A 12,242-nucleotide genomic window follows, 5' to 3' on the forward strand; every position below is an offset into this window, starting at 1 on the left:
TGCGGTATTGCAGGATTTTATTTATGGGGTTTTTATACAACTATAAGAATGTTCTACTATAAAATGTCCATACGGAGTTACAGACTGCTTTTCTAAGAGATAGTAATTGTATTCTTACTTCCCTCAAACTACATAGTACTAATGACATTAAAAAAAAATTTTTTTTTATGATTTTCAGTTTACATCCTTACTATAGCCCTTCTGTCACCAGCTATTACCTCTTACAGTACAAATTAAAGAGGAAAAGTTAATGGCAGACCAGCAGGCTGGCTGGCTGTAGAGACACTGATGGTAGAGGGCAGCTCTAGGCAACTTTAACGTTCACTATAGATTAACCATGGGGTTAATCTAGTTCATAATCATAGTAGTCATCATCTGTGTTTACTCCAACGCTGGAGGCTTCGTTGGGTTTCATTTTCTTTCTGTCCTCTTTGCCTTTTTCCATGGAAGACAGATTATCTTCACACTGCTGCAGAATCTTTTTGGAAGACATCCAACTTTCTCCTCGGCTTTCTGCTGGCGCCGCGCACTCCCCTCCCCTGACATCCGTTCCTTTGGCCACCAGCGCTCTTCTGGTTCTGAGAAGGTCACAGGTGCAGTTCCAAGGGTTTCCATCTAAATACAGGTGACGAAGACGAGGTAAATACTCTAAGACTTTGCGATCCAAGGCGGATATCTTGTTATTCCGTAAATTTAAAACCTGAAGCTGTTTCAAGTCCTTCAGCTCTTGTTCTCCAACATCCTCTATGTCATTTCCCTTTAGATCCAATCTAGCAAGGGTGTCTGGAAGTCTGAATAAAAATAAAACAGCACAAAGGTGTTATGTTCATCATATTGATTCTGTTTGTGTAAGTGGTATTTGGTGGTGGGTATTTGCCTGGGCACACCTGACGTATTGAAATAAAACTATCACTAACAAAAAATGCAAACTTCTGCAAAAAAGATGTGGTCATGAAGTGTTCATGTCTTTTTTTTTCAAGTTATAGGAATACTGCCTATGCACACTTGAACTGTTTTCCCAGTACTGACTCTGTTTGTGCAACTAAACTAAACAGCAGTCCTACTGTAGTGTATTATGAAGAAAGTTTCATGTTCAATTGAGTGTCAAGCTTAAAAATGCTTTTGGTACTCTTCAATGCCATAAGTATGCCAACGACCAAATTATAGCACCATGAAAGATCAAAAGTTTAGAGAAGCATGGCAACACTGCTCCTTCAAGTACTTCTATATACAATTTGTTTAAAAAGGTTTTTTAGTTCATGAAGAACTAGAATTTTTCTTCCATTTTGTTCTCCTGCTCCCATCAGATTCAAACATTAATCATCACAGAAGTAGTCCATTTGATGATATCCTGTTTAGGAAATCAGCAACAGGGAAAATAGAAGTGCTTTTTGACGGTCTTTTAAAAGAGTACTTTAGAGAATTAGAACTGGTTACATTTAAAAGAAAAAAAAGCAGCTGATAATCTCTGGATATGATACTAGGCTGGTCAGTATCATTCTTATTTTCATACATTTATAAATTTGTATGATAAGACTGTTTTATTTCACAAGTCTTGCTCATTTATGATCTTCTAATTTCCTCCTGCCGTAGTTAGTGAGAAGTGCTTAACAGAAAAGCCAGTTAGTTGGCATGGAATATTTTTAATAAAATTAATTTGAAAGTACCTTAAAAATAATTTTACTATAGTAGTATGCAAGGTGATGAATTTAAGAGTCATGGTTAGAGATTTTAAGGAAACTTATTCACTGAAACTCTGAGGGAAATTACAAATAATACTACCAAGAGCTATTTAGAATAGAACAGCAGTATACCACAACTGGTAAAGATTGATGTGATAGTTTATCTCAATGTAATGATATGAGATACCTTTGAAAATTTCTAAGAGGGTACATTGTGACCCCCACTGTTTTTTGTGAAGCTGAGTTTGACCTCTTAGGCTGAAAGGTGGTTGCCATATTTGTGTAAATCTCACAACTTCAGTGGGACTATTTCAAGAGTAGGGCAGTTCTGTATTGTGCTGTATTTCCTGGGGGAGATGAGAATTTCACACATTGATATGGTGAGTCACTCCACAAAATTTGATCTTACCAAATGCTTGTGACTGCAATACGTGGGTTTTGAAACCTAACCACAGGCGATGATTATAGTTGCCCAATATGACACTGTAATTCCAGAAGGGTACTCTGGGGTAAAACCCCAATGCCACTGACGTCAAAGGCAGTAGGATATCACCCAAGATGTTTATCCAGACTGATTACAGTCTAAAGACTGACCAGCAAGTCCTGAAACCTGTGAAGAGTCTTACTGTACTAACATTAGACTTAGGCTTTATGGCTGTATTTTTTGACTTCAGGCTGTGTTGATCTTGAGAAAGTGATGGCTCTGGAGTACATGATGAGTGGTCCTGCTGCTGGCAGAGAAGCTGTGCTCACTCGGGAGCTGACCATGGCAGCTGTACTACGCTGCTGCTGCCACTCCAGGGAGTATTATCAGACTCTTCTCTGCATCCTTACCACTCCCTGCAATACTTCATGGAATATAGGCTCTTCTCTACAAGTCCTGAAAATACTTGGACCTGCGGATTATTTTCTTCTCAGAAAATAAACAAAAGAAGCTTTCTTTCTCTTCATTCCTGACGAATAACTGCTAAGACCCATTAACTGTGGCACATCATTAACTATATTTTTTAAACTTGGGCACTGGTGACCGAGTTGTCAGATAACTGTCAGAAGTAATACTTTTATTTCTGTATATCCATGCATACCTGGTGATCATCAGACAATTAAATTAAGTACATAAATTTTACATCTTGTCATTTTTTTCCCTCTTTTATGTTTACAGCTTCCCCTTGAAATCTGTATTCATTGTTGAGTTGAAAATACAAGTCCCCAATATCTCCTTAAAAGCCATACTGTTTAAGGGCTAATAGAGAACACCTTCCTGTTAATTCTCTTGACTACGAAGGTTGTAAAATAAGATGGATTAGACAATACTAAAGTAACTAGAAAGCATTAAATATTCCTGTCAAGCTAGACTGAAATCAAATATTTATACAGCACTAAATCACTTTCTGATTATAAAGCTGCTGCCAAATAGATTCAAATGCTAAAGGACCTGATGCTAAACGAATTGAAATTTTACTGCATTATTTATTTAGGCTAGTTAAACCTGTCCACAAGCCATAAAAATAAAATTTAATAGTGCAGTTGTGTTAAAGAAGTTGATGTTAATGGAATTACTTCACTATTTTTATGCCATCTTATTGCACAGCTTTTTGAAATAATAAAATTGCCACTTTATATCAGACCAGCCTCAATTTGGCTTAATATGCCATCTCTGATAATGGCCAGGACCAACACTGAGATGAATGCGAGAGAACCTGTAAGCAGGGCATTAATGAACACAGTGTGCCCAAGGGATGTTTCTTCTGAGCTCCTTTGACTGGAATTTTGCTTATAGCCTGAAGCCAGAGAGCTTATATGCATTCCAAATACTTTGCAATGTGTGAATTTAATGAAGCTGGGAATGCTAATATCCATTGAAAAAGCACATTCTTTTTGACCACACTCAGCTCCTGAAATCTTAATATTTTAACAATAATAAACTCAGTGTGGGTTGGTAGAAACATGAGCTTTAAAATTGCTGTCTTTTCTTTTTACTGAATGCTCTATTAATTTTGTGTAATGGGGGAAGATAAATCTAAGCAGAAGTATAACTTCTCCGTAATCATTCTGTTATATTCTCCTAGCAGGTTCCTCTTATTCGTGTGCTAATTAAACAAAGTAGTCTCACTGGCAGGGAGAGATGTGAAATGAGTAGATTCACTGGCGGCCACAGATGTAATGAAAACAGCTCTACTTCTATGCTGAGACTGCTAACAAGAGTGCTAATTAGTGCCAGTTATGGCAATGGGTTTGTGGTATGGATAGACTTCTACCATGATTGGGTCTGAATACAAATTTTTTTCCAGTTTGGCCCTCATTCTTATAATGTAAGGAAGGAGAGATGACACTTGGGAACCAGCTGTCCTCAGATTCACTTGCCTCAGCGGAATAGAAATGAGGAGATTCTGTTCCAGTGCCAGATTTGAAAGCTGCACACACTGCTGAAGAGCTCCTGCCTCAAACACGCTAACAGCGTTGTTGTCAAGAAACAAATGCTTGAGGTCTTGTAGTCCTTGGAAGTCCTGCGCTGTCACCCTTTGAATCAGGTTATTGCTGCAGTCGAGTTTCTGCAGTCTGCCGGGCAGCCTGAGTGGCATAGTGTGGAGCTGGTTCTTAGAGAGCTCCAGTGTTGTTAAGTTGGGAAGAAGCTGTGCACCATCTATTGACGTTAGCTGATTTTCTGACAGGAAGAACTCAGACAGGTTTTCTAGGTGTTTCATGTCTCGAAGTCTTATTGTTTTAAGTTGGTTTTTCTCTAATTTTAGTGACAGCAGGGATTTAGGTAGGTCAAGAGGCACTTTTGTCAGAAAGTTGCCACTTAAACCGAGAAACTGTAGATTTTGGAAAGATGCAAAGAAGTTGGTTGGGAATGAGTTCAGTTTATTATCAGCCATGCTGAGATACTTCAGCCTAGGAAGCTTAAGTGGTGCAGACACAGATTCCATGTTGTTGCCATCCAGAATCAAACTTTGTAAATTGCAAAGGGAAGAAAACGCACTCGGAGGCAGAGTCGCAATCAGGTTGTTCCGAATATCGAGCACCCTTAGTTTCATCAAACCTTCAAAATCAGATGCATGCAGAGTGTTGATGGAGTTATCAGCGAGTTTTAAAATTTCAAGGCCAGATGGGAGGAAGGTAGGTATTTGCTTGAGCTGATTTTTGTAGAGTTCCAGGGACTTCAAGGTGCTCAGAGCTTTGAAAGTGTTGTTTTCTATTGATTCTGTGCCACTGCATGACAGGACCAGCTCTTCAAGGGCTGACATTCTCCTGAAGTCCATAATCTTAAAGAGAAAAAAAAAATTCGTGTGATAGTACACCATCTATTTATAGATATTCTCACTGGTTACTTCTTCTGGATGCTCTGACAATTGCTAGTATATATTAAGAAACTATGTATTTAGAATGAGAAACTAAGAGAAAAGTTAACAATACAGGTGTTAACTATAGATACCTGCGGTTTGCTAGTATTTACTTACATTTCTAGAATTTCGTTGTTTAAGTCCATATTGTGTCTGGTTTTGAGCAAACGCACATTTGAAGAAGGAATATTCCTTTTATTTCTGCCTGGTGGATAGCCTATATAAAATAGAGAGCTAATATCACCAGTGGCAGAAATCTTTGCAGAGAGTAGGTGGTTGTTACTGCGCTCAACGGAGCTCGCTGGAGCAGTTTTGAGCTCATTGCACTGCCATTTCCATGTATCAGCAGTATTGTCACTGCAGCCTGTATTCCCCAGAGGAAGTACACATGGATATCATCACCTCTCCCTACTATAAAGTTTTGGCAGGAAACTGAAATCCAATGCTTGTATTTCTTCTCTCCCCCTGCTATGTCTCCTTTTCTTTAAAGTTAAAAACCTCACATACTAAGATGACCAAACCAAAGGTGTCATATCAGCTTGGTCTGAAAGTCACCTCTGTGGAACAGATTGATTTTACAGGAACTTAGTTTTTGTTAGTCAGTAATAAACAGATGCTTTGCAGTGGTAAACGGAACTTAGATATTGACTGTGACTATAATATACAGAGGCATTCTAAGTGTTTCATTATTTTTCTGCTCTGTTGGAACCTGCCTGTTTACAAAGCTTGCCATCTTGTGTCTCAAGTTAAGAAGGAAACTTAAGTGAATCTGGCAGTTTTCTCCAAGCCAAGATACGAGGAAGCAGGCAATGAGGGTAAACTCAGGAGTTCTACGAGCACACCAGTTGCTTAAACAGTAGTTTTCTGAAGTTATCAGAGATGCTGCCCATTGACCTAGGTGCTTGATTTTTAAACATTCATTTATATGGGAATCACAAAAAGCTCAGAGCAAGATGAGCAGGTATTCTGCATGGGAGAGGCGGGAAGGAGTGTCCTCATCCATTTTCCCTTCCCATGTCCAATACATCTCACTACAGGTCTCAGGAGTACCACATCAGTGAGAGATGTTAAACTAACACTATAGTCTTCATTCTATTTCCCCCAGGGCTTAGTAGCTACCAGCGCATTTTACTCTCATTGAGAGAAGCTATAAAGCATGTTCTACAGCATAATCCCTCATCCCAGTCAGGAATCTACACGGAAGGCAGTACAAGTCCTTTTGCAGCGCAGGTACTGGGTAGTAATTTTGTTCTATGATCCTGATTGAATACAGTTGGCTATCATACTTGTGTATGTGAAATTAGCTTGTAAAGGTGACCGTTAAAAGATTCCTTCCAGCTTCATTTATCCAACTCTTGCATGTTTTCGGGTTGTATCTCTTTACCTTAGCTACAAACTCGGCATTTTAACTTCTGCTAAAATTAGAGCACGCACATCTGTGAAAGAGGAGTCAGATTTCATTTTGCTCTGGTATCCTTAGTTGTCACTACCTTCTGATTACATTTATTCTGTCTTGTAAAGTAATTTCTGAGCATTGCAAGATTTGATGCAGTTAGAAAGTATAAGTATGGAACCTCTATTGATGCAGGTTTCTTCATCAATTACATTTAAGCTCAATGAGGGAAGGTACATCCATAATGTTATATTCTCAACAGTAAATAACAAAGTTGTCCATTTTCTATTATTTCTATAAATGCAGTTTTGTAATAAATATATATTGCTATATAGCACTTACAGAATTGCATGTCCAGTTTTGGTCATGATTAGGAGGCTAATCTTGCAAAGCTTTATCATGAGAAATCCCATAGGAATGAACTGCATTGCTCAAGAGCAGAAATGCATAGTCATATGTAAGTGATAAAACAGTCTTAAGGAAATTGAAACAAATGTGAACCTTCATAAGTTCAACACATTTTCTCCTGTAAGTTCGAAAGCAGTATTTCCTGCTTTTCCTCAGTTGATTGCTGTATGTCTCTAAGAGGCTTAATTTTCATCTTATTAAGTGACAGAGAGCTACATGAAGGTCAATGTAGAGACATTCATTCTGTAATCATGTTAGGCTTCTTGATGTGGATTATTATAATTTCTATTTTCCACCTATTTGGTATGCTTTGCTAGGCTTTGTGACCGTGCTGTTTTGAGACTTAAACATTTATCCATGCTGTTACAAACAACCCAGTCTTTCTAATATGAATCAAGACATATTTGAAAGCCTATCATCAGGTCTCTTTTTGGTACGAAGTGATGTTTTATTCTCTAACTGGACTGTCTGGAAAGTGATACTAATATAATTTTACATTTTAAAAAGTAGATCTCCTGAAAGGGGATCTAAGATACTGTTATTTTAATAGAAACATTTTAATGATTTTGTCATTTTTAATGACTTTTTAATTTGCTTTTAGAATTTTTGTGAACTGGGATTTGTTATAAGCAGTTTCTTAAATCAGTCCCCTATTGTGGGGGCCAGATAAACAATTTTCTTTTAGCAGATAAAACCCTACGTATTAATACTGTTAGAAATAAACTAAATCTTAAAGGGAGAGTAAACAGGTTATAGTTGGTCTTCAAATCAAGGAGGAGGCAGAAATTATTGAAAAAAATGCTAAAATTAATCTAGTTTTGTTATTATGAAATCTGTTTATAACAAACCCTAGTTTGTAAGAATACCAAAAGCAAGAATCCCAGCCAGTGTTTTCAATGACTATCAACCCTGTCAGAACAAATACAAAGCTGATCTGGGTAGAAAAGATCTATTTTTTTTTTCTTGTTTTTTCTTCAAAACATATTGTATTTAGCATGCAAACGTATCTTCTTTTCTCTTTCCTTTCTTTGCAATTTTAATAATAACCAATGTAAAATAATGTCCAAAAGTAATTGGTACTCAGTTTGAAACAATATTTGTTTATTATTCTGAGACGGCTAATTGCCGTCCCATAGTATATGGGAATGCTTACATATACAAGTCTCTTGGAGGTCAGCTGTGGGAAGTCTAGGCTTCCATTCAACTTCTTTTTGAAAATACATTATTTTCTCTAAGATTAGGTAAATGAAGGAATTTAAAAAGCAAAAAAACAAAAACAAAAACAACCCCTATAGAGTTCTTTTAGCACTTCCAGACATGTAGTTTACAAGCAGAAATCAAAACCTGTTTTTACGAGCACTATGATATGTGCCAGTGGAATTGCTCAGCTGTGTAAAATTAAGCATAAGTATTTATGATGTCAAGACCTCAGAAGCATAATTTGTTGCATGGAAAGAAAAGTGAAAAATAGCTTCACAAACCCAGTCTAATCTTAAGGAAAGAATCTACATAACTACAGGCAGATAACGTGAAAGGACTTATTTCCTTTCAGTGCAAAGTCAGTAGTAGAAGTAAGGCACACTGATTGCTCAGTTGAATTAATGCATAAAGTTAAAACCTCTCTCCTTAGATGGTTTCATGCACCATTTGTTCTGAACAGTCATAAAACATTTATTCCACTACACTGTTGACTTATGTCCAACATTTAAATGCTTTATAACACCTGCCTTTTGCTCTAGTCAGAACCTAAGGCCACTTTACTAGTAACTGAGAAGTAGCTGACAGGTATGGGCAACTAGCCTAAGAAAGGAAAAATGGCTCACCTTCCTTATCTTGGAAAGAAAATAATTGGTTGGTTTTTTTCACAGAAAAAGTATTTCTAATAAAGAATTCATTTGACAGATACTTTGTTTAGGTAGAGCACATCAATATAGCTAAATCGCACCAATGAACTTTGACTCTTGTAGGTGTGGGAGCTAACACAAGAAAACCAGAGATATTAGTAGCGGCTAAAAGAGAAGTAAACTTTTTCTCAGAGTTAAATTGTAAAATTACTAACTGTTTCTCAGTGGGCAACAGGTATCCCAGGTGCTGCTATAAGATGCCTTCTAGCCTATTTCATTCAATCCTGAGAGCAAAATCGAAGATGCTTTTCATAGCAGTTAAAGTTATATTCTTTGTAAGAGGACAAGCATACTTAAGAGAAAATCTATCTCTTTTGAATAGAACATTTCTTATTATTTGTAGTAAATTGATACACAGCAAGCATGTATAATACAGGTGGTTGTATTTCCCTTGTTGTCTATCTACAGAAGTTGAATTTATTAAATAAATATATTTCAGGGTAGGAAACAGAGAAGCACAGTTCCAGAGTACAATGCAAAATGAGCATAAACTGATCATGCCTTTAATAACGTGATCCAGTGATGCCTCAAGAAACGCAGAATAAACTTTTTTAATAACACAAATAGCTGGCAGCTTCAGTTAGAAGCTGCTATTGTTTATATGGATTATTAGGTAGGCCCAGCATTGCTTTTAGAAACATCTCACACTCTGCCTTAGACTCTAACTTACTTATTCCCTCTGCCATTTCTAATAGCAGTTGTACCTGACACTTGCAACTACAAAGGGGGAAAAGAACCTCAATTTCATTCATTAGGGAAATGATTCCAGCTACATAAAACCTGTCCATTTACTGTGAAAAAAGTGTTATATTGTATCAAAAGTAGCAAAAGCTTTTAACAAGTTAAAATATTACTCTGGAAGTCAATGGTTATTTGACCATATAAAAACCGTGTCAACATTTGGCTCCTAGTTGTAAATTACTATTTTTTGAGTTGCATAGAAAATATCATCCTGGCAGCGTGAGCCAGTGCTCGGAGGCTGCAGGATAATGAAAACACTGTAAGAATATATTTACATATCCTTAAAAAGTAAGTAAAAATAAAACCAGATCTGGCAGCATTTCATCAGTTTTTAGAAGGTGGAATAAGATTCTCCCTTCCCTTGAAAACCACCACCATCTGCGAAGCCCAGCTTTTGGTTACAGCGCACTGCAGAAAATATTTTTACTGAATTTTTTCCTACCTGGAGTTGTTTAATTTTGCTGTGACTGATGTAGAGTCTCCTGGTGGTGAAAGGAATCTCTCTGGGGATCTCCGTAGCTCTGTAGCATTGCACTGACTGGGCAGGGTCACAGCTGCATCTTCTTGGGCAAGTGGTACTTAGACCACTGTGAAAAGAAAAGAAGACTAAAAGGTAAGATAAATACATCTTCCAAAACAGGAGCTCTGAAATTGTCTCGGCAACATACAGCTTGAATTAAGCACCAAAGTCCTTTTATACCATGAAATCTGATAAAAGGATATTATGACTGTGTATTTTATCCCAGTGAAAAAACAGCAAAAACAATACCGTAATTTGCCTGGGTTAAAATGTTGGCAGGCATTACAAAGAGTGAGAAACTTAAACAGTGATAAGGTGCCTTTACATTTGTAGGTATGCGAAATTAGTGTTATTTATTACCTGACATCTAATCTGCAAACATCCATATTATCTCCAGTTTCCTAGTTTTGTTAAATGTGACACCACAGAATTAGTGGAGAAAAGATAAAGAGCTGTTTTATAGTGGGGCTGTAAAACCTTTGTATCTTCTGTGACCGAGTATTAGAAACAGTAAAAACACAACTACAGCCAACACCGAAGCTTTTTCACTCCTCCTCTTGCATTATTCAGACCCCCCAAAAACCTCAAAACTCAGGCAGCTATTATTTTAAAGCTAAAACATTCTATTCACTTTCTGAACATCTGTAGTACAGCTGAGTGCGGCTGGTTGGTACACCTTTTTTAAAGACTGGAGAAAAATCTAAGTTACTTGTGTTTGTGTAATTCCCATAAATCAAAGTTTAATTGTTCTTGTATTTGAAAATTACAAATGTGAAATGCTTGAAAGCATTTAGTATAAATCAAGTGGTAGATGATCAATAGGGCCTGTTTACCCCATGACAGCTGGAGAACACTAAAGTTCCCTTCAGAGTTTTCTCTCTACATATTAGTGCTTCTCTCATATCTACTAGCTGTGCCAGCTAGACATGTAAAGTTTTAAAAAGCTTACAGTTTGACTTGTGATTATTTTAAGAACTTTCTTTGCATTGTTTTTTCCTGTGTACTCAGCAATTTACAAAGTACAAAGCAGTGTACTTCAGAAACCTTTGTATCTTATCATAATGATCTGCTTTGCACTGTTACCTGCTTCCTTCCATCCTCTCCGTCATATCTTCAGTACCAGCTAATCCTATTCCTTGAATGCAGAACTAGGCCAGTTATTTTTCCAAGCAGAAGATGATGTCAAGTTGATTTGACAAATGGATAACTGAACTGGGGACAGTCCTTGATGGGAATGCCTATTGGATGCAGCTTGGTTTATGCTGGACAATTGCCATATTCCCTCCTGGAGATCCTTCTGTCTCCTTAATCCCCTACGCTGAGAGCACAGAACTGCAACCCAGCATCTGCTAAACCGAACAGCAAGAGCAGAAACCTTTTCCTAAAGCAGCCTGTCAAACTGGCATGTTTAACAAGCTATGCAGAAAAAACCTGCCTGACTTATGCCATAGTGATCAATTGAACAAAAATGAGTGGGTGAGCAGGATTAGCAATGGTGCTCTAAAAGAAGTATTTTAATGTATCTTGATCTAGGGTTTGGTACCTGGTTTGTGGTTCTGCCTTTTTTTTTTTTTTTTTTCCCCTAAAAGAATCAAAGTACCCAAAGAAAAGCGTAAAACCTTTCTGCATACAGACAGCTACTTGTGGTACATTTCAGCACACCCTGGAACAGTCTTTGATTGCTTCTTTCCACTGACTTCAGTTTAAATGCGGAGGTCACTAAGACAGTAACACTGAGGATCTTAGGTAGGAATTTGTGTTCCTCAAAAATGTCATCACAAAGCAACTGCTTTTTGCTCAAGGAGGGTCAAAAGAAACGCAGAACAAACCCTACCGTTTGCAGTTTAGACCTCTAGAGTACTGCAGAGGCAGTCTGAGAATGCCTTTAAGTAAGAACCATATATTGCGTCCTTCGCTATTTTGTAAATTGTAAGCCACTCAGCTGATGCTAGAATTCACAGCTGTAGTTACAAGGTAACGCCACAGTAAGGTGCAATATTCTTGGCTCTGCATTTTTGAGTAGTATCTATATCCTTGGTCTTTTCAAACTAACGAAAAGAAACTTTATTGGTTTAATAGTTCATTTACATGATATTAACAACAATGATTTAATTAAGAATGATATTATGTATCCATTAATTTCTGATATATGTCTGCTTTCAGCAGCTAGGTATTTTAAAGCGATAGCTATGAAAGATGATCTTATTAAATCTGTTCTGTACAAATTCTGACACACGTCCACCAGACCTG

The 12,242-nt window shown here is 37.3% G+C and overlaps 1 protein-coding gene across 1 annotated transcript in view; it reads right to left on the bottom strand.

The window, feature by feature from the left end:
* Positions 1-83: 83 nt before the first annotated feature.
* LOC115350285 (nephrocan-like) overlaps positions 84-12,242 on the bottom strand; it is a 32,508-nt gene continuing 20,349 nt past the window's right edge. The window contains exons 2-4 of the mRNA XM_030035755.2: positions 9,915-10,059; positions 4,047-4,948; positions 84-791 (exon numbers count right to left, since the gene is read on the bottom strand). Coding sequence (XP_029891615.1) covers positions 344-791; positions 4,047-4,948; positions 9,915-10,059 — 1,495 coding nt within the window. The 3' untranslated portion in view covers positions 84-343. The remainder of the gene's footprint in view (positions 792-4,046; positions 4,949-9,914; positions 10,060-12,242) is intronic.

This window comes from Aquila chrysaetos, chromosome 2, assembly GCF_900496995.4.
Source record: "Aquila chrysaetos chrysaetos chromosome 2, bAquChr1.4, whole genome shotgun sequence".
Classification (NCBI taxonomy): Eukaryota; Metazoa; Chordata; class Aves; order Accipitriformes; family Accipitridae; genus Aquila; species Aquila chrysaetos.